We start from the raw sequence: 22,158 nt of genomic DNA, 5'->3' as shown, positions 1-22,158 counted from the left end.
GTCATCGTCATCGCCATCGCCAACCGGGCAATTCTGCCTTTCCTTCTTTCCCTCTCTCTCCCTTCTCCCTCACCCGCTGCTATCTGGTGGCCTACCCAGTTGCTTCTATTCGCGCTATTTTGTTTTCTGCCGTCTCCAGAAGCGCCCCCACACCCTCGTCCTCCTCCAAAACGGGGCCCACTGCCAACTTGTGTGACGGGCGCAAGACGGGATGAGTGCAGCAGAGACCCAACAGGCCCGAGGACGACGACGATCGAGTTGCGGGAAATGGAGCTTGAGGTCTCCGTGGATAACGAGCAGGAATTCTGGACTGGTACGGCTTTTAATCATCTCTGCTGTACTTCCCATCCAGTCTCGCAACTAACCAAATCTGATACCGCGCAGATATCCAGGATATTGTTTCCGCCCCTTGCTCCTCGGAGGACATAATCGATAATGCTCTACGGGCGTATTTGAGTTTGACTACGCAACATAAAGGTAACCAGGCCTTTTCCTTTATCTACCGCTTACTGGGTCGCGTCGGCTAATCTTCCACACTTTTCGAACAGAGCAGTATCTCCGTTCGGAGTTGGAGGTCAGCCGATGTTCGTTCAAACTATTATCGTCCGCGATCTTCGTCGCCCATACGGACTATGTCCGGCGACAAATGATATACGCTCTGTTGCAGGTACGACAAGCTTCCTTTCGTTCCAACGAGGCGCCTCTATTCACAACCGAGATAGGAAGATGATCCCGTGACCCTTCAAATCATCACGTCGTTTCTCCTCTTTGACGGCCGGCAACATGAAGTTTCACTCCATATGATGAATGAGGAAGGTGTCTTCCCAAGACTGCTCGAATTGCTTCATGCGCAAACTATAAACAGAGAGGACGGCGAGGCCGGCTTGCATCGGCTTTTAATGGACCTCTTGTATGAAATGTCGAGGATACAGAGGATTAGGATCGAAGATTTAGGTATGTTGGCCTAGGCTCCAGCTGCGGAAGTGCGTGCAGCACCCGCTGTCCGTGCAGGCAGGGTATTGACATGTCTCGTGTGACGACAGTTCTGGTGGACGACGATTTTATCCGGGGACTCTTCGATCTTATTGAGCGTCTATCATATGATGTCAATGATCCTTATCATTATCCAGTTATTCGCGTACTGGTATGCCGCCTTTTCTGGTTATTAGTGGAATACCTGATAACCCGATGACAGTTGGTTTTGAACGAGCAGTTTATGCTCTCCGCACATAACCCTGACGATGAGCAATCGCCCTCCAATACCCTGACGAACAAAGTCATCAAAGTCTTGTCTGTACATGGTTACTCTTACAAGACATTCGGCGAGAATATTATTCTGCTTATCAACAGAGAAGGTAGTGTTTAACCCGTTCGCCACTTCGCATAACACTAACGGATGGCACAGCGGAAACTTCCCTTCAACTTCTAACTTTAAAGCTTTTATACCTTATTTTTACGACACCTAGCACATATGAATACTTCTTCACAAACGACCTTCACGTCCTGGTGGATATCCTAATCCGAAACCTTCTCGACCTCCCAGAGGAGGCCGCGGCGCTCCGACACACCTACCTCCGAGTGCTCTATCCATTGCTCGCTCACACGCAGCTGAGGTTACCTCCTCATTACAAGCGTGATGAGCTCAACCGTATGCTTAGTTTGCTTGTTCGGGGTCAACTAACGGGTGATACCGAAGTCGACTGCGAAAGAATCAGACACTTTGATGAAGTCGACGAAACAACAAAAAGACTTGTTCTCCGATGTGCGTCCGTTGAATGGCTACGGGATGAAGCAGGACCTGACAGGCTCTTACCATTACCGCAACGCGAAGATAGCCTGACTTCGTCCATACCCACGATTGACAGTGCTCTTCTATCTGATACCGATATCGGGACCTCGGTAGAATCTTCACAGACGATGTATTCTACCGCTACGCGCGAAAGCTCTTCAGAAGATCTATCGCCTACCACTGCCGATCTAGTAGAATCGCCGGTGTCTATAAGTGCGACTCCACGGAAGCATAACCAGATTGAACGATTAGGGATGCATTTTGACCCAGCATCGTCGTCTTCTCTTAGCGTGCATGAGATTGCCTCTCAGCGCGAGAAACCTGGCGTTATCACACCCAGCCGCCATCACGGACGCCCATTGACGGAAGCCCAAACAAGCCCTACGAAGCATAAAGTGAAACCCTTGCCCCCAAAGACAAGGCGCTGGCGGGGTAGGCGAGCAACAGGGGACGAAGAAAACACTACTCCCGTTGCAGGCGAAAGCATCGCAGAGGAAGATGGCATCAGTACAGGGCCGGACAGCCCCAGTCCATTTCCATCTACCCCTATCCTGACCTCAACCGAAGTCATCCCCGTAGCTGAACGCCGAGATTCAGCAGCAACTACATCTACCCTTGTTCCCTCCGCCTCGCCTTCTCAATATAACATAATCAGGCGCTCCGTATCAAACCCGCCCCCCGCGGTGCCACCACCTCGCCGCTCCGCAATTCACCATAACCTCTCAGCCTCCAGCCACTGCACGCCTTTGACTAGCCCTTCACGCCCCCCTGGTATCCAGGGCCAAGGGCAGAAGCAGCCTCAGAAACCAGAACCACCCCGGACAAGACGGTCTGGGCGCAAGCACACCAATACAGATTCCTCGGACAAGTCAACGGGCAGCCACAACAGTTTCAGCAGCCTGAGCAGTACTAATACCACGGGAACTGCTGCAACCATGCTGCATCTTGACTATCCATATGAGACTCCCTCTGCCGAGAATACAAAGGATACAAAGGATACGAATGGACACGCAACGATAAGCGTTGAGGAAGCTGTGCAGAATGTCTCGCTGCATTGAACCGAGCACTGTATCTGACTTTATATAGATTTTATATCTAATGAATCCAAGTAGCTAATGCTTGTTTGTTCTTGTTAACCCACTATTGTTGCGGGGTGAAGGCAGTCAAGTTGAAGTGTTATCAGCTCCCAGAGGGGGGACTTGGTGGGGAAGGTTGCCGTGCCAACCAAGATTTCCCAGGCCGCATCACAAACTCCACGGCAAGTGACCAACAGGTCAAGCTCTCTCGTTTTTTGTATCTGCAACCCCATCAATAGCATATCGGAAATATAAATACAAAGCTGGGAGAAAGGGGCGGAGCTGATTGAGAGTCTCCATCTTGCGACGCCTCACATTCCATCACCAGAGACAGAAGGAGCGACCCACCGTCAACGCAGGTCGAGAGACAAGAGGGACGAAAATGGCCCGACTCAACACGAGACATCAGACGAAGCACGATGAGCAGCCGCGTGAGAAAACAAGGGCCCCGCGCCTGACTGAAAGACACGCCATTACCCAAAGCCCCAACCCACCAACGCTGAAAGAGCGCCTCAGAGAACAATGGCCGGCAGAGAGGCCGACAACACTAGTGCGCAGCAAATCGACAAGGACGAGAACCAAAACACTGTCTGAGCAGCAATTTGACATCTTTGCCGATAGCGATGGGGCGAGCGAGCGGGACACGCCCAAGGCGAAGAAAGCAACGCCTTTGAAAGTCGGCCTGGCTCGCGCGAATTCCATGATTCTACCTCTGCCCCAGCAGCCTCGGGCTCGAACAAACAGGAAGTCGGAGTTGTATAACTATGATAAAGAGAATGACCCGGCTGAGGAGGAGTTGGATCCTGAACCGCCTTCTCTATCCAGGAACCCCTCCGATGCATCATCCTCTACACGGTCACCGGCGAGGGATAGGAACACCCAGCAATTCAATACATATCGCCAACCGGAACCTGAATCGGAAAATGAGAGTGATAGTGACAGTTTTGATTCTCTTGACGACTTTATTGTTAGTGACAATGAGGAAGTTAGCTATCATGCGTCTTCTTCGTCGGAGGATGAAACAGAGGAGGAGCAACACAAAGTGGCTACTCCACCAACACAAAAGAGACGACTATTTCGAGGCAGGCGACCGAACCCTGCTGTTGAATTGGAGAATGCTCTCCGCGAATCTGCACGTCGTCCAAACCTTCGATTGGAGCCCTCGTTGCCAGCAGCAATTGCGACGCCATCTCTAGGGCCAGACAGGGTTTCTAGGAAACTCTTCCGGACCGACGTCTCCGAGAAGATGAACAAGTTGAGAATAGAGGATGATGACCCATCATCCTCTCAGCTTCAAAATGACCTTAACGGGTAAGCCCTGCCACCGCTACTTTGCCCGCCCGGGTGACCACAACATGTTTCTAACTCCAGGCAGATCTACTGAAGAACAGGCCCGCCAACTGCAGCCTGATGATTCTCTATTCCGCACTCCCCCTTCGAGCCCTTCGAAGACTCTTCTACGATCGCCGATGAAGGAGAGAACCATAATTCCTCCAACTCCTCATCGCGAAAGCACCGACGCTTTCTGGAGTGCAGAGATTACCAACAACTGGATTGATGAGCACTCGCCACGCAAGGCCGCACTATTGCTACGGGAGTTTGACGAGTCCGACAGCGAATCAGAGACGATGGCACTGCGCGCTAAGTCAACGAAGCCGGCAAAGCCTTTGAGCAAGACGGCACAGAAAAAGGCGGAATCAGAAGCTAAAAAGGCTGCACTCGCGCGCAAACGGTTATTCGACAGCAGGAAAGCTGCTTTTGCGGAGCACTTTCTCAAAACACTTGATGATGCTGTTTGCGAGGGTAAAGTCCAGAAATACTCCGCAGAGACCGGTGGGGTCCGCATTCTTTGGAGCAAAACACTGCAGACAACGGCCGGGCGAGCAAGCTGGAGGCGAGACAGGTCCTCGGGCTCCTTATCGTCTAGTAGCGATACCTCATCATCTACTACTTCCACTAAACACTTCGCTACCATCGAACTAGCGGAGCGTATCATTGATGACGAAGACCGGCTGATCAACACAATGGCTCACGAGTACTGTCATCTGGCAAACTATATCGTCATGGGCGTTCGCGATCAACCGCACGGGGCTAGCTTCCAGGCCCTGGGCCGAAAGTGCAAGGAAGCCCTAAAAAACCACCCGACATACGGCGGCCGCATCGAGGTAACCACCAAACATAATTACAAGATTGACTACAAATACGTGTGGACATGTGTCGACTGTTGCCAGAACTATGGACGCCACTCGAAGAGCATCGAGCCTAGCAGACACCGGTGCGGCAAGTGTAAAGGTCTCCTCCAGCAAATCAAGCCTAAACCAAGAGCCGTCTCGCCGAGGAAGAAGTCACCCCCTCTTGGTCTAGTGAGAGAGATGTCGAAAGACTTGGATCCGATTGTTTTGAGCCCATAGTGGGTTCACTTCTTGCGCAAAGTTAATATTGAGTCGGCTTAATGTTTCTATGGCTGGGTACATGGGGAGTTTGGGTTTTGGAAGGTTTACTTTACGACACTCATTAGCGAGGATTGTCTCTTTTTCTAGCAGTCGAATTTTCCTTCTTTACTTTCCTTCGATTTTCTGGCTACATGTGGACGATCTGGTGAAATGCCAGCCTAGCTGAGCAGAGGAGGTGAATGTACTATGTACATAACGTATGATAATTCCACCACTATTCCGCCACTATTTCACCATGGTTTCAATCTTCTCACTGCCCGCTATGTACTCACTAGGGATGTGAGGTCTGTAGACTGATCAAAACTTGCCTCGTTCTTTAACAAGAAAAATCTTCTACCCCAAGGTGTTCCGCCAGAGGTGGTGGGCTACTAGTATACAGGTGTGTAGGTAGGGTACCCAGGGTCTCAGGGCCTTCCCAATCTCGTGTCCCTTTCTCGTGAGTCTAATTTGCTAGGACCACACCTCCCTTTGGCTACTTACTTAACCTGGATTCGGCATTCTTGCACTCTTCAAGTTTTTTTTTTTTTTTTTTTTTTTTTTTTTTTTTCCTGTATTCCCAGCAGCCCATATATATTTTAGGGTTAGCGAACAGTGACAACTTAAAACTAACACATGGAATCCGGGGCTACTAGCTCTCCTCGTAGCGGGCCACATTCCAGCATGCGAATCTGGATTCTATATAGAATGAAACATATATTGCTCCGGAGTGAGGGTCAGGACCAACGCTCTCAGACGTGCATTTGATTACTGTGAAATCGTCTGGCACGATATATCCTAAAGGATCCAAAGATAGACATGAGCAGTCCACATAAAGCCAACATTCGACTGAATGATACTTCAGCATCTAACTAGAGCCACGGACAATAGTGTCCAGGCTATTTGACTATAGAAGACCGAGAGACACGGCAGGTATAATACATGTCAAACACAAACATAAGGACCATGGTCGCAACATGATAGAGATAAAATAACGAGCCACCTATCTACCACACATCAGACCAAGGGAAATCAAATTAATCAAGCGCCCATCTAGAGCAGAATCATCGCAGCACCGGCAAACATGGCCGTAGCGACGTAAGCTCCAACCTGCCAAGCACCAACATACACACTGTACGGCGTAAGCGTGTAGCCAGCGCCATCGGAAGTATCAGCGCCGGTGCTGCCTTCGACTGTACCTCCCTGACCACCTGCGGCCGTGGGCGATGCAGTAACAGTGCCAGTGCCCTCTGTACCAGCGGCATCGAGCAACGAAGAGCAAGCGCTAGTCGGCTCAGATGTGCTTTGTGAAGAGGCCGCACCGTCAAAGTCACACGCATTGTCTCCGTTGCCCTGCTCCACCTGGTCCTGATAGTACTGGTCCATGGCAAAAGAGAGCTGCTGCTCCGGTGTACAAACACTATAGGCGCCGTACTCGCCGGTGGTGGCATTGCCGGTGATACCGTCGCAGAACTTACCGCCCTGGTATCCGCAGACCTCGCTGAAGGTTGAGGAGAGGAGCTTGCCCGATATGTCGGATTTGGCGACGCAGGTCAGGGACTTGAGCATGCAGGTGCAGAGGTCGTGGTTCGGGGAGGGAGGGAGAGGGGAGGCAGTGGCTTGCCAGTTCTTGTTGAGGGCAGGGCAGGAGGCAAGGGCAGTGTTCGTGGGGTTGTAGTCAGACTTTTTTGTGCCAGTGGGAGTTGCACTGGCGAGTTGCTCGGAGAGGTAGCTGTAATCGGCGCGGGTCTTGACCTTACCGTCGTCGATGGAGACGAGTCCTATTTCTCATTAGAGACATGCGTGAAGAGACATGAGGAAAGAGACGAGTAATGAGACATGAGTGAGAAAGACAACTATAGCACTTACCATAATTGTTGGCCTCCTGGTGGTACATGTAAACGATACCACCGGACCAGACCTCGGCCATCTTGTCACCATAAAGAGCTTCGACTTCAGTGAACTTGCGAGGCTCAACCTCATTGCAACCATACTCGGCGAAGAAAACGGGGACGGAGTAGTCGCGGAACTCGTCAGTGCGAGACTTGAAGCCGGACTTTTCATAGTTAGAATCGCCACACCAGGAGTAGACGTTGTAGCCCCAGAAATCAATGCTTTCTTCATTGCTTCCGCAGTTAAAGTAGTCTGCCATGTCCACACGGATTGACGAGTCATCGTTGGTAGCATAACCAACACCCATGGTGCGGTAGTTCTTGGCCTTGATATACCGCTTCATATCGCGAACAGCGGCCTTGACAAAGGCGCTGGCACCGGTTGTCTTGGGGTCATTCGAGACCTCATTTCCTGCGAAGAAACCAATGACGTTGGTGTATTGGGAGAGCTCATCAACGACGGACGCATAGCGACTAAACAGATCATAGTCCCACTTGGGGTCGTTGCGGATAATCGATTCACTGGGGGAGGACAGGTCGGCAATAACGTATATTCCAGCATCGCTGAGCAACTTCATGCATTCTGTATGATCGGCCTTGGGGTCAACGGCGTACACACGGATAGTGTTGGCGTTGAGCTTCTCAAGGTAAGGGACGTCGCGCTTGCATGCTTCAGCATCTGCTAGTGGATCCTTGTAGTTGTTCGTGTCGGATTTGGGACCGGTGTATTCCTCTGTCAATCGTTAGATACCGTTCCTCTCACTCCATGCAATATGCGAACGACTAGTCCGCCCTGTGCCCAAAAGAGCCCGCCAGACGTAGTGGCCGCGGCGGGTAAGGAGTCAAGCACAGTGTGAAATATCATCCAGACGTTCACTTTACTATGATATTTGCACTCGTTGTAAAAGGTAGACTGTCGGGTTGTGGATGCGCAATCGGTTGCCGCGGAGGAAGAAGGACTTGAGGTAGTCAAATACTCACGCTGGTAGGCGACACCACGCATGTAGCTGCAAGAATGGGTTAGCTGTGAAGGACAGAGGCTGAAACGGAGGGCGTACAATTGGGTGTCATTGCTCTTGTAGAAGAACTTGGAGCCCTGTGACAACAGTCAGCCTGTATTGCCTTCGTAGATACGGCATGCTGTACCTTGATAATGATCGGGTCCACGTCAGCGGCGACGGCGCTGCTGGCGAGGGCAGCACCCGTGATGATGCTGGAAAGCTTCATGCTGAGTGTCTGGGGCGTGTGTGTCTGATACAAAGAGTGGCGCAAAAGGCTAGCTTTACAAAAGAAGGAACGAAGAGGTATCTAATCGGAAATGCCTCGATAAGTAGACTAGAATGAGTGTAAAGAACGTATAGCATCAAAACAAAAATAAGAGATCATGTAGAAGGACAAGAGAGTGTTGATTCCAGAGAGAATGGCAGGAAAGAGAAGTCACAAACCGGTCCCTGGGCTCAGGGAGGGATTTCATACTTCTCTCATGGGAACCCCAGGCTGCAGGGTATCAGAGCCCACTCAAGCTCAAACCAACGTAGTATTCGATGATGAGGGCTGGGGAGGGCTGGCAGAGCCCACCATTGCGTGCTTCTAGCGAAATAACCAGAGGTTGATCGTTGGAGATTTTCAGTGATGTGCGCTCATGATTGCTATCATTTGCGCAGACAAAGTCTCGGCATCTCCACGACGGGAGGCGCTGTTATCCAAAGGTACAAAAACACGCAAGCTGGTTCCACAGGCGTCGAGATTCAGGGGACAAGGGTCTTGGGAAAGCTTATTCTCTCCTCACTTGAGCCCGCCGTATATAAATAGAGACATTGGGATAGTCCCTCCACGATGAAGACTATCACGATTGCATCGACGTCATCCACTGGTTTCAAGCCTGGACTACGGAGTGAACTTGATACTTGCAAGATAGACTTTACGGTGTGCATTTAGACGGGGGGCCCATACTGCTGATGGATTGTCGATGCGATTTGAGCGAACTTCGATCTGCATGGGCTTGAATAACTGAGTGATGGTTTTGGACATGCCATCAGCAAGAGGAACCGGCCCTTGAATTCGACATAAAAGGCCCTAGACTCCAAAGACAATGAGTTCGAAATACCTCCGCCGTATCCTATGCTCCAGTTAAGGGCCCAATGTTACCTGATTATTGAGCAAAATTTATTTTTTTTTGTGGCAAAGCAGGCCGAGCTTTGGCTCCAGATGGTTGATCCAGTATTTAGTTGACGATCTTTGCCCACCACCGTGTCTCAGGGGATCAGTCATGAAATCATCAGTCATCAAACACACGACTGTTATCCACGCTTCACGCTCAGAAGTAGCTGTTACCAGTTGTGACCAGTGCTGCCCCGTTGCCTCGTTCAGCAACAGCAACAGCAACACTGGACCAATGGTAGATGTTTCAGCTACTATACAGGCACCTCAGGGATGCGCCCAAACAGAGAGAACCCGCAGCTACTCTGTATACAGAACTTGAAATGTGCTCAAGTTAGACAGCCGCAGGATAAGGATCTGGGCAACGCGAAGCTTTCCTCGTGTTGATCAAAGAAGCTCTTCGTGATCAGCCTGCCGAGGTAGCATTGCTTCAGGAGGCTCTACCAACCTCCAAGTCACACAAGCCTTTAAATCAAAATTCAAGCCGCACAAGTGAGGATGCTTTCATGACCTTCCAAGTTGTGCCCCTCTCACTTTTCTGTCAGTGTTTGATCATTTGAGCCTCAATAAAATGTTAATTTGCACCTCCTTCCTTCCACAGTGCTAGTCGCTTCCGCCTCGTAGGCCTCCCAGACAAATACTGTCAGGTATTCATAAGCCAATGTTATGCACGACTCGAGGCATAGCTTCTTGTCTCAGAGGGTGCTCAACATGACTCGACCACAATAATGCAAAGGCAGGTTTTCAATATTCAATCTTGCATCTCTCAACTGTATCCGTATCTTTGGTCATCAGTCAACCGACTAAAATTGGAAAATACCGTCTGACCCGCAAACGCCCCTATTTCAACCACCGGCAGTTATGCACTCGCCACCCGTAATACCGGACGAAACCTGTCCAACCTCCGCACCGCCACCCTGGTTTCGCGATTGGGTGCAAGTTGACATTCTGAAACAATGAACTCGCCCATGCTCCAATTGGCCTTTGAAATTCGTGGAGAGAGGACTGGAGACTGGACTGAGGCTTGAGCTGAATTTGACTCCTGCCTTGAGGCGAATTCGTACGGATTATTAGATCTTCTGCTTTGCATCGCCATCATGTTTTCTTTTGTATTGTGATACTACTTGTACTCCGTAATCGTGCTGATACCAAGAAAAGAAGCTAGATCCAAGTTCACCAAGTCGCCGACATGGCCGAGTCCGAGACGGGAGAATGTCGGCATCCCTCGTCTTGACCAAGTCACACCCGCAACCGGCACGAATGTGGTTGACTGTTGACGGCAGTCTCCCCCATGAAATTGTGGACTATAATCATTAGAAGTATATCATCTACCGATAGATTTTTTGCTGTGATATACCGGACTGGAGATAGATAGACAACGGGGTTGTACTAGTTGAGCCTGGCCAGGGGTGTACGTGGTGGCCTACGCCATCAACGGATCCCTCAGCTGAGTGGCGTTCCGTCGAAGCCGGGCCACAGCTTCCATGGATCTCAAGATTTTTTGACTTTCCTCTTGAGATTTGTCTTGCACTTTGGGTCGCTGATCCATGAAAGAGAAGCGCTCATGCTTATATTTAGATCTTTCCAGTGTCTCGCATACTCCCTTACTGACCTTACTGACCTTTGAGGTGCTCCCTGGTACTCCGTAGTCTCGAAGACAGCAGAACGAAATGAAATTCTCTTCAGTACGTAGTTTCAAAGTGCGGGGCTTACTCCCACATTATTATTATTAGCTTGGCAGAAATCAGGACCGTGGACGGGTGGATGATGATTTCAGGAGAAGAAAAGCCAAACAAGGACAACTCACTTCAAGCCAGCCAATCCCACATCAACAGATGGATTATCATGTCCATGTTCCTGCATCAGCAACTTGGCCAACGCTTTGAGTTTCTGTTTGCAAAAAAAATCGAAATCTTGACACGCTTAATCCAATGAAACTAACAAGAACGAACTTCAGAAGGCTTCGAACTTCGAAGTCTCACTCGTGGGCTTTTGCTTAGGGGCGATCAACCGGAGCCAGAAGGCGGCCACTTCATCAATCAAGAACTGAAAGTTAGGCCACAGTGGGGTTTGTTAATTTTACTCGGTCTGATCCCATTTGGTCATCGGTGATGAGATCATGATATCGATTGTCGAGAATCGCGTTTATTGGATGATTTATCAATACATCGGAGCGATTCAAAATTTTGAGATTGGTAGTTGCCAGTTACCTGGAACTCGTTACTGTAATAGTTACCAACGTTGACAATAATTATAAAAAGTGCAATGAGAGATTGAGGAAGTCACGAAGTGCATGATATATATATTGATAGAGCCAGGGGACTGCGATGCCCCAAGCTCGAGGATTGACAGCGGAAAACGCTACTTTAAATGATAGTTAGTTCCTGAAACTTTGTCATCAGAACTCTATCTCGAGGGTTACTGATCATCACTGAGTCTGTCGTCGAGCAATTCAATGGTAGCAATGCAGCATCCCATGGGCACTTTGATGAGCTCGCTGGGACGAGGAACAACACCTCTTGGATTTGGAACCCCAGTTTCTTTCAATGATCAATATATGTGTTCATCACCAAGAGCTCATAAAAAAGCGCAACGTCAAACTTGAAGGCCTCTATGGCTCAATCACATAACATGAGCAAGAGCATAATGCTTGACAAGCAATCTTTGCCCCTTGTGAGAGCATGGTGGCCTGAAAGCTGAACTATATAGTTCTACCAAGAATTACTGCTCGAGGAGCTATCCAAGTACCCTTTCAGTAGCATACGTTCTATACAACGGCGGGCAGACTTACTCTCAGCAGAGGGTTCACCACAATGGCATAGCTACGCGTGTATTGACCTGTCACCCAGAAACATGATGGGTTGAATGCTGTCGCATGGCAAGGCCACTGTGAAGAATGAGAGAACACCCCTTCATACCAGGGTAATAAAAACCTGGTAAGCGCTGTTACATCCCATCAACGGCGAGCAAGATAGCTCTTCATGATTGGCCAAGTAAAAGGCACAGTGGGTCTGGCTCAGGGGCCGCTCCGGCGACTTCCATGGATTCTTGGCCTCGCGCTTTGAGTTATTTGTTGCCAAACCCACCAGACCGAATACATAAGCTGGATCTTGATAGATGCTTACCAGAGGCTTTCGTAGCATCCACAAAAAGCGGTTGTTCGGGACCCAGAACGTGAATACCAATATTAGCAAAGAAGAAGGCAATGTAATCTGTACTATTCGTACTACCATAGTTGTACCATCCTGATCCAGTGACCTTATTCTGAGAGCGCCCAATGACCTTAGTGAGAGATGGCAGCCTTCGGCAATCGCACGATATCTAAACTCAGCAACTGCGAGCTTCAAGTCGAAGTTCTCAATCAAACAACTCGAAGACTATTAGACGAAAATTACTCAGACTGGCTTACTGGTGGCGCTATGGTTTCACGCTCATACAAAATGTACATTTAAAAACCGTCCTCACCAAGGTATCGGGCTGGTATACGCTGTACGAGCAGCGAGCCGCTACGTATTTGCGTATCAGGACGGTAATTTAGCAGCTCCAGCGCCCAAAATAGTCACAGCCCCCCAGCCAGCCTGGCCGGTTTTCCCTGCTTTGGAGTTGGACAATCAATTCCCTTTTCACGCTGACCGTCCAACTCAAGCCTCCTCCCTCCCTTCGTCCTTCGCTTGGTTCCCTTTCTTTCTTTTTGCGGCTTCACTTTTCCTTTCTTCCTTGTTTTTGAGTCCCAGTCCGCTCTTTTATCTTGGATTCTACTGTCGACACTTACGGAACGAGCACTCCCCTTCCTTCCTTCTGTCTTTCGTTCGAGGAAAGAAGAGGAGGCGACTCGCTCGGGAGACTTTCGTGCTCCTTCCTGTCTACCTCGCAAACGGGTCTCCGCTCGTTAATCTACTACCTCCCTCCATTCGTTTGACAACATTCGACCACCGATCGACAGCTCTTCGCCTCGTCAGGAGCAGGACGGCGATTTCTACTTTCGACCGAGCTTGACTCGTACACAGGTTCGCGGACAGGTCCGGTGCCTCCGAAGCGGAAACGCCCCGAATTCGACGATACTCGACGACGCGCCTGGTGCATTATCTCCGAGATTTCCTCTTCTATAACGCCAGAACCACCGTTTGTCTATGGTATAATATACTGTGAGAACTGTCAGATAATCTTTAATGGGCTGCTGTTTCTGTGAGTTCATGGTCACCGGCCATTGGCGGTTTCTTGGTAAGAGGGGCTAATGTTGTCTTCAAGAAAAGCTCAGTGATCGTCGTTACTCAATATGTCGGGCTATCAACAAGGCTCCGGCTACCAACAGGGCCATTACGATGATGGCTATGACCAGCCTCATGGTCAAGGGGGAGATGCCTACTATCAGGATGACCACAACCAAGGTTATTATGACAATCATGACTACGGGGATGGCTACTATGATAACAGAAGGTACTTTCGCCTGGGAGCACAAACACCTTGAACAGCATTTGCTAATATTTTTTTTACTCACTATTTAGCGGTGGCGGAGGCAACGGCTATAATACCTATACCGATAACAACGGTGCTGCCTACCCACAAGATGGCGGCTACTACGATTCCGGTCATCACGATGACTACTATGGTGACCAGTATTATGATCAAGGAAACGGCCAAGGTTATGGCAGGGGAAGACGTGGCCGGGACTCTGAGGAGGAATCCGAGACTTTCAGTGACTTTACCATGAGATCCGAAACCGCTCGTGCCGCAGACATGGATTACTATGGACGTGGAGACGAACGGTACAACAGCTACACTGATAGCCAGTACGGACGCGGCTACGGTTATCGCCCCCCTTCGTCACAGGTATCATATGGCGGCAATCGATCCTCTGGAGCCTCAACACCAGTGTACGGCATGGACTACGGAAATGCTCTCCCTGCTGGCCAGCGATCCCGCGAGCCATTCCCGGCTTGGGCATCTGATGGTCAGGTTCCTGTGTCCAAGGAAGAGATTGAAGACATTTTCATTGACCTGGTGAATAAGTTTGGCTTTCAACGGGACAGCATGCGCAACATGTACGACCATCTGATGACACAGCTGGATTCTCGTGCTTCCCGAATGACTCCAAACCAGGCTCTTCTGTCCTTGCATGCGGATTATATCGGCGGCGACAATGCCAACTATCGCCGCTGGTATTTTGCCGCTCATCTGGACCTTGACGATGCCGTTGGCTTCGCCAACATGAAGCTGGGCAAAGGTGATCGGAAGACCCGCAAGGCACGCAAGGCCGCGAAGAAGAAGGCGACCGAAAACCCTGAGGATGTCGAGGGTAACCTTGAAGCTTTGGAAGGCGACAACAGCTTGGAAGCCGCCGAATACAGGTGGAAGACACGGATGAACCGGATATCACAACATGAGAGGGTGCGCCAACTCGCTCTATACCTCTTGTGTTGGGGTGAGGCAAACCAAGTTCGTTTCCTGCCAGAATGTCTCTGCTTCATCTTCAAATGCGCAGACGACTACTACAACTCCCCAGAATGCCAGAACCGGGTTGAGCCTGTTGAGGAATTTACCTATCTCAACGAGATCATTACCCCGCTCTATCAATACTGCCGCGATCAAGGTTATGAGATTCTCGATGGCAAGTATGTCCGCCGTGAGCGTGATCATAATCAAATTATCGGTTATGATGATATGAACCAGCTTTTCTGGTACCCGGAAGGTATCGAGCGTATCGTCCTGGAGGACAAGACTCGACTCGTCGACGTCCCTCCCGCCGAGAGATGGGTCAAACTCAAGGAAGTCAACTGGAAGAAGGTGTTCTTCAAGACATACAAGGAAACTCGTTCATGGTTCCATCTGATCACAAATTTCAACCGTATCTGGGTCATTCACTTGGGTGCTTTCTGGTTCTTCACCGCATACAACGCCCCTACCCTCTACACACCAAACTACCAACAGCAGTTAAACAACAAACCCCCCGGATCAAGGTATTGGTCTGCAGTTGGTTTCGGTGGTGCTATCGTCTCTTTCATCCAGATCCTCGCAACGTTAGCTGAATGGTTGTATGTGCCTCGTCGCTGGGCAGGTGCTCAACATCTTACCAAGCGATTGCTATTCCTCATCCTGGTCTTCGTCGTCAACCTCGCTCCCGGTGTTTTCGTCTTCGGATTCTCCGACGGCATTGACAACAAGATCTTACTCGCTGTAGGCATCGTCCACTTTTTCATTGCACTTGCGACGTTCTTCTTCTTCTCTGTCATGCCACTTGGTGGTCTATTTGGCAGCTATCTGAAGAAGCACGGTCGACAGTATGTTGCCAGTCAAACGTTCACTGCCAGCTACCCGAAGCTGAAGGGAAACGATATGTGGATGTCCTACGGTCTTTGGGTCTGTGTCTTTGGTGCGAAATTGGCCGAATCATACTTCTTCTTGACCTTGTCCATCAAAGATCCCATCCGGTACCTATCGCCGTACACTATCCACCAGTGTGCCGGTGTGACGTATATTCCGGACGTCCTGTGCAAGCACCAGCCTCAGATCCTTCTTGGCCTTATGTTCTTCATGGATTTGACACTGTTCTTCCTCGACAGCTATCTCTGGTACATTATTTGCAACACCATCTTCTCCGTTGCACGCTCTTTCTACTTGGGTGTGTCCATTTGGTCTCCCTGGCGAAACATCTTCTCGCGTCTTCCGAAGCGTATCTACTCGAAAGTTCTTGCCACCACGGACATGGAAATCAAGTACAAGCCCAAGGTCCTGATCTCGCAGGTTTGGAACGCTATCATCATCTCGATGTACAGAGAACACCTCCTTGCTATTGATCACGTTCAGAAGCTTCTCTACCACCAAGTCCCGTCCGAACAAGAAGGCAAGCGAACTCTTCGCGCTCCCACGTTCTTTGTCTCGCAGGAAGATCAGTCCTTCAAGACGGAGTTCTTCCCATCCGGTAGTGAAGCAGAGCGCCGTATCTCCTTCTTTGCCCAGTCGCTCTCCACCCCTATGCCCGAGCCTCTGCCCGTTGACAACATGCCAACTTTCACGGTCCTGATTCCCCATTACAGTGAAAAGATCCTTCTCTCGCTGCGTGAGATTATCCGTGAGGATGAGCCTTATTCCCGTGTCACTCTCCTGGAATACTTGAAGCAGCTCCACCCTCATGAGTGGGATTGCTTTGTCAAGGATACCAAGATTCTGGCAGATGAGACCTCTCAATTTAATGGAGAACCCGACAAGAACGAGAAAGACGCTGCAAAGAGCAAGATTGATGATTTGCCGTTTTATTGTATTGGGTTCAAATCGGCTGCCCCTGAGTACACCCTTCGCACCCGCATTTGGTCCTCCCTGCGCTCTCAGACCCTTTACAGAACTGTTTCCGGGTTCATGAACTACAGCAGGGCCATCAAGCTGTTGTATCGCGTGGAAAACCCCGAAGTCGTCCAAATGTTCGGCGGAAACTCTGAAAAGCTGGAACGTGAGCTAGAGAGAATGGCCCGCCGCAAGTTCAAGATCTGTGTTTCCATGCAACGTTACGCAAAGTTTACCAAGGAGGAACGTGAAAACACCGAGTTCCTTCTCCGTGCTTATCCGGACCTTCAAATCGCGTATCTTGACGAAGAGCCCCCAGCAAATGAGGGTGAGGAACCCCGCCTCTATTCTGCTCTTATTGATGGGCACTGCGAGCTCCTCGAGAACGGCATGCGAAAGCCTAAGTTTAGGGTTCAGCTCTCTGGCAACCCCATTCTCGGAGACGGCAAGTCTGATAACCAGAACCATTCGATCATCTTCTACCGTGGCGAGTACATTCAGGTCATTGATGCCAACCAAGATAACTATCTTGAAGAGTGCTTGAAGATCCGCAGCGTTCTCGCTGAATTTGAGGAGCTGACGACGGACAATGTTTCGCCATACACTCCTGGAATACCGGCCTCAAAGGAGGCGCCTGTTGCCATTCTCGGTGCCCGCGAGTACATTTTCTCTGAGAATATCGGTATTCTTGGTGACGTTGCCGCCGGTAAAGAACAGACATTCGGTACACTGTTCGCTCGTACTCTGGCTCAGATTGGTGGAAAATTGCACTATGGTCACCCTGATTTCCTCAACGGTATCTTCATGACGACTCGAGGTGGTATTTCAAAAGCCCAGAAGGGTCTGCACTTGAACGAGGATATCTACGCTGGTATGAATGCTATGATCCGTGGCGGTCGCATCAAGCACTGCGAGTACTTCCAATGTGGTAAAGGTCGTGATCTTGGATTTGGCTCCATTCTCAACTTCACTACCAAGATCGGTACTGGAATGGGTGAACAGATGCTGTCAAGAGAGTACTATTATCTAGGCACCCAGCTGCCCCTTGACCGGTTCCTGTCCTTCTACTATGCTCACCCTGGCTTCCACGTTAACAACATGTTCATCATGTTGTCTGTGCAAATGTTTATGATCGTTTTGATCAATTTGGGGGCTTTGAAGCATGAGACCATCAACTGCCACTACGACTCGGACTTGCCCATCACTGATCCACTCCGCCCAACATACTGTGCACCTCTCACTCCAATCGTCAACTGGGTCAACCGATGTGTCATTTCGATCTTTATCGTTTTCTTCATCTCGTTTGTTCCATTGGCTGTCCAAGAATTGACCGAGAGAGGCCTTTGGCGCATGGCTACCCGTCTGGCCAAGCACTTTGGCTCTTTCTCTTTCATGTTCGAGGTGTTCACCTGCCAGATCTACGCCAATGCAGTTCACCAAAACCTTGCCTTCGGCGGAGCGCGGTACATCGGAACTGGTCGTGGTTTTGCAACCGCTCGTATCCCCTTTGGTGTCCTCTATTCTCGATTTGCGAGTCCATCAATTTACGCTGGCGCGCGCTTGCTGCTTATGCTGCTTTTCTCCACCTCAACCGTCTGGACCGCAGCTCTGATTTGGTTCTGGGTTTCGCTGCTCGCCCTCTGCATTTCGCCCTTCCTCTTCAACCCTCACCAGTTTGCCTGGAACGACTTTTTCATTGATTACCGCGATTACATCCGCTGGCTTTCTCGCGGCAATTCCCGCACCCATGCATCCTCGTGGATTGGCTTCTGCCGCTTGTCTCGTACCCGCATCACTGGTTACAAGCGTAAGCTTCTCGGTGTGCCCTCGGAGAAAGGATCAGGCGATGTCCCCAGAGCTCGCATCACCAACATTTTCTTCAGTGAAATCATTGCTCCTCTCGTTTTGGTTGCCGTGACTCTTGTTCCATACCTCTACATCAACTCTCGAACTGGAATCCCGAATGCCGAGCCAGCCAATGCCATAATACGTATTGCGGTCGTGGCATTTGGACCTATTGGTATCAATGCTGGTGTTGCTGGTGTATTCTTCGGCATGGCTTGCTGTATGGGACCTTTGTTGAGCATGTGCTGCAAGAAATTCGGCGCCGTGCTGGCAGCTATCGCTCACGCCATCGCTGTTATCGTTTTGCTGGCTATCTTCGAAGTCATGTTCTTCCTTGAGGGTTGGTCTTGGCCCCGATGCGTGCTGGGCATGATCTCCGCTGCGACCATTCAGCGTTTCATCTACAAGCTTATCATCTCCCTCGCGCTTACTCGAGAGTTCAAGCATGACCAGTCTAATATTGCTTGGTGGACAGGCAAGTGGTACAACATGGGTTGGCATTCCCTGTCACAACCGGGGCGTGAGTTCCTCTGCAAGATCACGGAATTGGGTTATTTCGCTGCGGACTTCGTCATTGGTCATATTCTCTTGTTCTTCATGCTACCCGCGCTGTGCGTTCCGTACATTGACAAGTTTCACTCTGTCATCCTCTTCTGGCTTCGACCAAGGTATGGCCTCCGACTTACCCGTCCTGATTCCTTCCTTTTTTCTAACTGAGTATTAGTCGTCAAATTCGCCCTCCGATCTATTCTCTGAAGCAGTCTAAGCTTCGAAAGAGAAGAGTGATTCGCTTCGCCATCTTGTACTTTGCAATGCTCGTTCTATTCCTGGTCTTGCTCATCGCACCGCTTATTGCCAGGAACGTGATCGATGAAGCCACGCTGCCCAAAATTCCCTTGACGCTCCTTCAGCCGATTGACTCAGACAACAACGACACCATGAGCAGTTACACCGGCTCTGGTCTTGGGAAGGGTTTCGAGCCGGTTGCGTCTCCCCCCTGGTAGACGCTGCCCTTTTCCTCTCCCGCCCCTCCCCCCACCACCAACTACATTCTGCTACATTATCTTGAAATGGAACATGGAAACGAGATGTATAAATTACCCAGCGTCTTTTGAAGTTGCTGCTAAGCCCCGTTGACTGTTTTCTACCTTTTCTATATTCTTCTCCCTTTGCCGGAATCTCTACTTTGAGGATCCGCTTGAGAGCGTTAATGGATCCAATATCTATCGGCTTCTTTTGGTCTCCGCGAGGTGTCTTGTTGTTTTTTCTTTTTCTGTTATGTGAACTCATTAGACTAGCAAATTTCCATCTATTGCTTTCGTTTGTTCATTTCTACTGCCACTGGTTTTGTATGCCTGTAGAGAACACTGAGTGTTGCCTTGTATCTTCGGAGTTTGAATGAAGTCACGTGCCGGCCCTGCTCGGAAAACAAAATCGCGCGCCGCGGTTGAAACAGACGTCAGATCCAGACCCCTGATACAATTCCATCCGACCCCTTTTCTGATTATTGACCTCCAATCCTCCTTGACTGAATCTTGCTCTTGAATACTTTTGTCCCCTGCGCTACGTGCGCTCCGTTTGAATTCCTCTCGCCATGGATGTCCAGGACACCCAGCGCCTCCTTTCCGAGTACCTCCATGAGCTCGCCAACCTCTTCCATCGCGTACCGGGCTCTGCCATCTTCTTGCGTTATGTGAAATCCAGCTACCAGAATGACCCAATTCGCTCCGCTGTTGAGCTGTTCCTGTTCTTATTCGCCGTTCGCTACCTTCTTGCGCCAAAGTATTCCACCAAGCCCGGCGTTGTTCAACTCTCCGAGGATGAAATTGATGATTTGGTCGATGAGTGGACGCCGGAACCGCTTGTCGGGAAACCCACCGCTTTAGAAGAGATGGAGATTGAGAAGCGGACGGTTATTGTCGGGTAAATAACTTCCCGGAGCCATGCTGCTGCGCGTGTTGGCTTACAGCTGCTGATTCTTTGATAATTGTAGGCCTGTCGGTCCCAAGTCGAAACTGTCCAATGGTCGAACGGTGATGAATCTCGGCTCCTATAACTTCTACAACTTCAACACGAACGAGTCTATCAAGGAAAAGGCAATCCAGACCCTCCGCAACTACGGAGTCGGACCCTGCGGACCGCGAGGCTTTTACGGTACCCAAGATGTCCACATGAAGACAGAAGCGGATGTTGCGTCATTCCTCGGCACTGCGTCCTGCATTATCTACTCCCAGGCGTTCTCAACGATTTCTAGCGTGATTCCGGCGTTTTCCAAGCGAGGCGACATTATAGTTGCGGATAAAGGCGTGAACTTTGCTATCCGGAAGGGCATTCAGATCTCTCGGAGTATGGTTCGTTGGTATGAACATAATGATATGGATGATTTGGAAAGGGTTCTTGCCAAGGTTACCAAGGAGCAAGCGAGGAAGCCGCTTACCCGACGATTCATCATTACTGAAGGGTTGTTCGAGTCGTATGGTGACATGCTTGACCTTCCTAGAATTGTTAGTTTCCGCTTTTTGACTCCTATCCTTGGTATCCGCATTACTAACGAGTCCAAAGATCGAACTGAAACTCAAGTACAAGTTCCGACTGATCCTGGATGAGTCGTGGTCATTTGGTGTGTTGGGAAGAACCGGCCGTGGTATCACCGAACATCAGAATGTTGATGCGGCTGAAGTTGATATGATTGTGGGCTCGCTGGCCGGCCCGCTCGTCGCAGGTGGTGGTTTCTGTGCTGGCTCAGAAGAGATTGTTCACCACCAGCGTATCTCAGCCGCTGCATACACGTTCTCCGCCGCGTTGCCTGCTCTTCTGTCTACCACTGCAAGCGCGACAATCAATGTCCTTCAAAACAGTCCCGAGACGATCACTCAACTGCGGGACCTTACCAAGGTTATGTGGTCGCAACTTGATCCTCGCAGCGACTGGGTGTACTGCACTAGTGCACCTGAGAACCCAATCATGATCCTCGTCCTTAAGCCCGAAGTGATTGCGGCAAAAAGGCTCTCTCCTGAAGATCAACAATTTGTCCTGCAGGATGTGGTGGACGAGGTACGCATATCACAATCATGAATTCGTCCACTAACGGAGCAATGCTAATTTTGTGTCTTCTTTTGCAGTGCCTCACCAATGGCGTCTTGATCACCCGTCTCAAATGCTTGGACGACAACTTTGAGCCCAAGCAAAAGGTTCCCGCGGCGCTCAAAGTATGCGTCACAATCGGGTTAACGAAAAAGGAAATCGAGAAATCAGGAACTATCATCCGCCACGCGATCACCAAAGTTCTTAGCAGGAGAAAGTAAACCGCCGCATTGTTGTTTCCTCCTATCTCCTTGCCCTTCAACGACGTGATCATGACACGTTTGACGCGACCATGATTTTTGCCGTCTCAGCCTACTTTCTCTCCCTCCACCATCCTTTCTTCTACCTGACGACCATAATTAAGCCCTTCCTCTACCCTTCTTGTATAGAGTAATCGCACGCGGACGCCCCAGCTCCCGTACGATTGGAACTTGTACCCACTTAAGGGCATGCACAGCGTCTTCTTTTCTTCTCGGCCAGCGGAATCTGTGCCTACCTACGATACCTACCTAATATCTCGCTGTTTTGGTATTGTTGCATTATTAGAGCTCATACTATTATTTAATGGAAACGGATTGCTTTGGTATTTCCAACTTTTGCCTACT

General features: G+C 50.0%; 5 protein-coding genes across 5 annotated transcripts; 4 read left to right on the top strand and 1 right to left on the bottom strand.

Annotated features, from left to right (window-relative positions):
• Positions 1 to 23: 23 nt before the first annotated feature.
• BJX68DRAFT_76301 (uncharacterized protein) lies at positions 24 to 2,910 on the top strand. The gene is made up of 7 exons (XM_071049725.1): positions 24 to 313; positions 385 to 477; positions 549 to 667; positions 723 to 954; positions 1,044 to 1,144; positions 1,196 to 1,355; positions 1,406 to 2,910. Exons 1-7 carry the CDS (start codon positions 268 to 270, stop codon positions 2,845 to 2,847), a joined length of 2,193 nt encoding a protein of 730 aa, XP_070899611.1. The 5' UTR covers positions 24 to 267; the 3' UTR covers positions 2,848 to 2,910.
• Position 2,911: 1 nt separating this feature from the next.
• On the top strand, positions 2,912 to 5,546 carry BJX68DRAFT_76299 (SprT-like family-domain-containing protein). The gene is made up of 2 exons (XM_071049724.1): positions 2,912 to 4,176; positions 4,241 to 5,546. The coding sequence occupies exons 1-2, from the start codon at positions 3,248 to 3,250 to the stop codon at positions 5,274 to 5,276; spliced, it is 1,965 nt and encodes a 654-aa protein (XP_070899610.1). The 5' UTR covers positions 2,912 to 3,247; the 3' UTR covers positions 5,277 to 5,546.
• A 576-nt stretch (positions 5,547 to 6,122) lies between these two features.
• On the bottom strand, positions 6,123 to 8,601 carry BJX68DRAFT_236753 (glycoside hydrolase family 72 protein). Its single transcript, XM_071040072.1, has 5 exons — positions 8,333 to 8,601; positions 8,245 to 8,282; positions 8,168 to 8,193; positions 7,164 to 7,919; positions 6,123 to 7,075 (listed from the first exon to the last, which is right to left on the bottom strand). The coding sequence occupies exons 1-5, from the start codon at positions 8,411 to 8,413 to the stop codon at positions 6,348 to 6,350; spliced, it is 1,629 nt and encodes a 542-aa protein (XP_070899609.1). The 5' UTR covers positions 8,414 to 8,601; the 3' UTR covers positions 6,123 to 6,347.
• A 4,300-nt stretch (positions 8,602 to 12,901) lies between these two features.
• Positions 12,902 to 19,252, top strand: BJX68DRAFT_76237 (1,3-beta-glucan synthase). The gene is made up of 3 exons (XM_071049723.1): positions 12,902 to 13,531; positions 13,600 to 13,783; positions 13,852 to 19,252. Exons 2-3 carry the CDS (start codon positions 13,623 to 13,625, stop codon positions 19,184 to 19,186), a joined length of 5,496 nt encoding a protein of 1,831 aa, XP_070899608.1. The 5' UTR covers positions 12,902 to 13,531; positions 13,600 to 13,622; the 3' UTR covers positions 19,187 to 19,252.
• A 657-nt stretch (positions 19,253 to 19,909) lies between these two features.
• Positions 19,910 to 22,139, top strand: lcbA (serine C-palmitoyltransferase subunit lcbA). The gene is made up of 4 exons (XM_071040071.1): positions 19,910 to 20,392; positions 20,463 to 20,973; positions 21,032 to 21,523; positions 21,592 to 22,139. Exons 1-4 carry the CDS (start codon positions 20,064 to 20,066, stop codon positions 21,772 to 21,774), a joined length of 1,515 nt encoding a protein of 504 aa, XP_070899607.1. The 5' UTR covers positions 19,910 to 20,063; the 3' UTR covers positions 21,775 to 22,139.
• The last annotated feature ends 19 nt before the right edge of the window (positions 22,140 to 22,158 follow it).

This window comes from Aspergillus pseudodeflectus (genome assembly GCF_044049435.1).
Source record: "Aspergillus pseudodeflectus strain CBS 756.74 chromosome Unknown BJX68scaffold_19, whole genome shotgun sequence".
Taxonomy (NCBI): domain Eukaryota; kingdom Fungi; phylum Ascomycota; class Eurotiomycetes; order Eurotiales; family Aspergillaceae; genus Aspergillus; species Aspergillus pseudodeflectus.
This window is presented reverse-complemented; position numbering and strand designations above follow the sequence as displayed.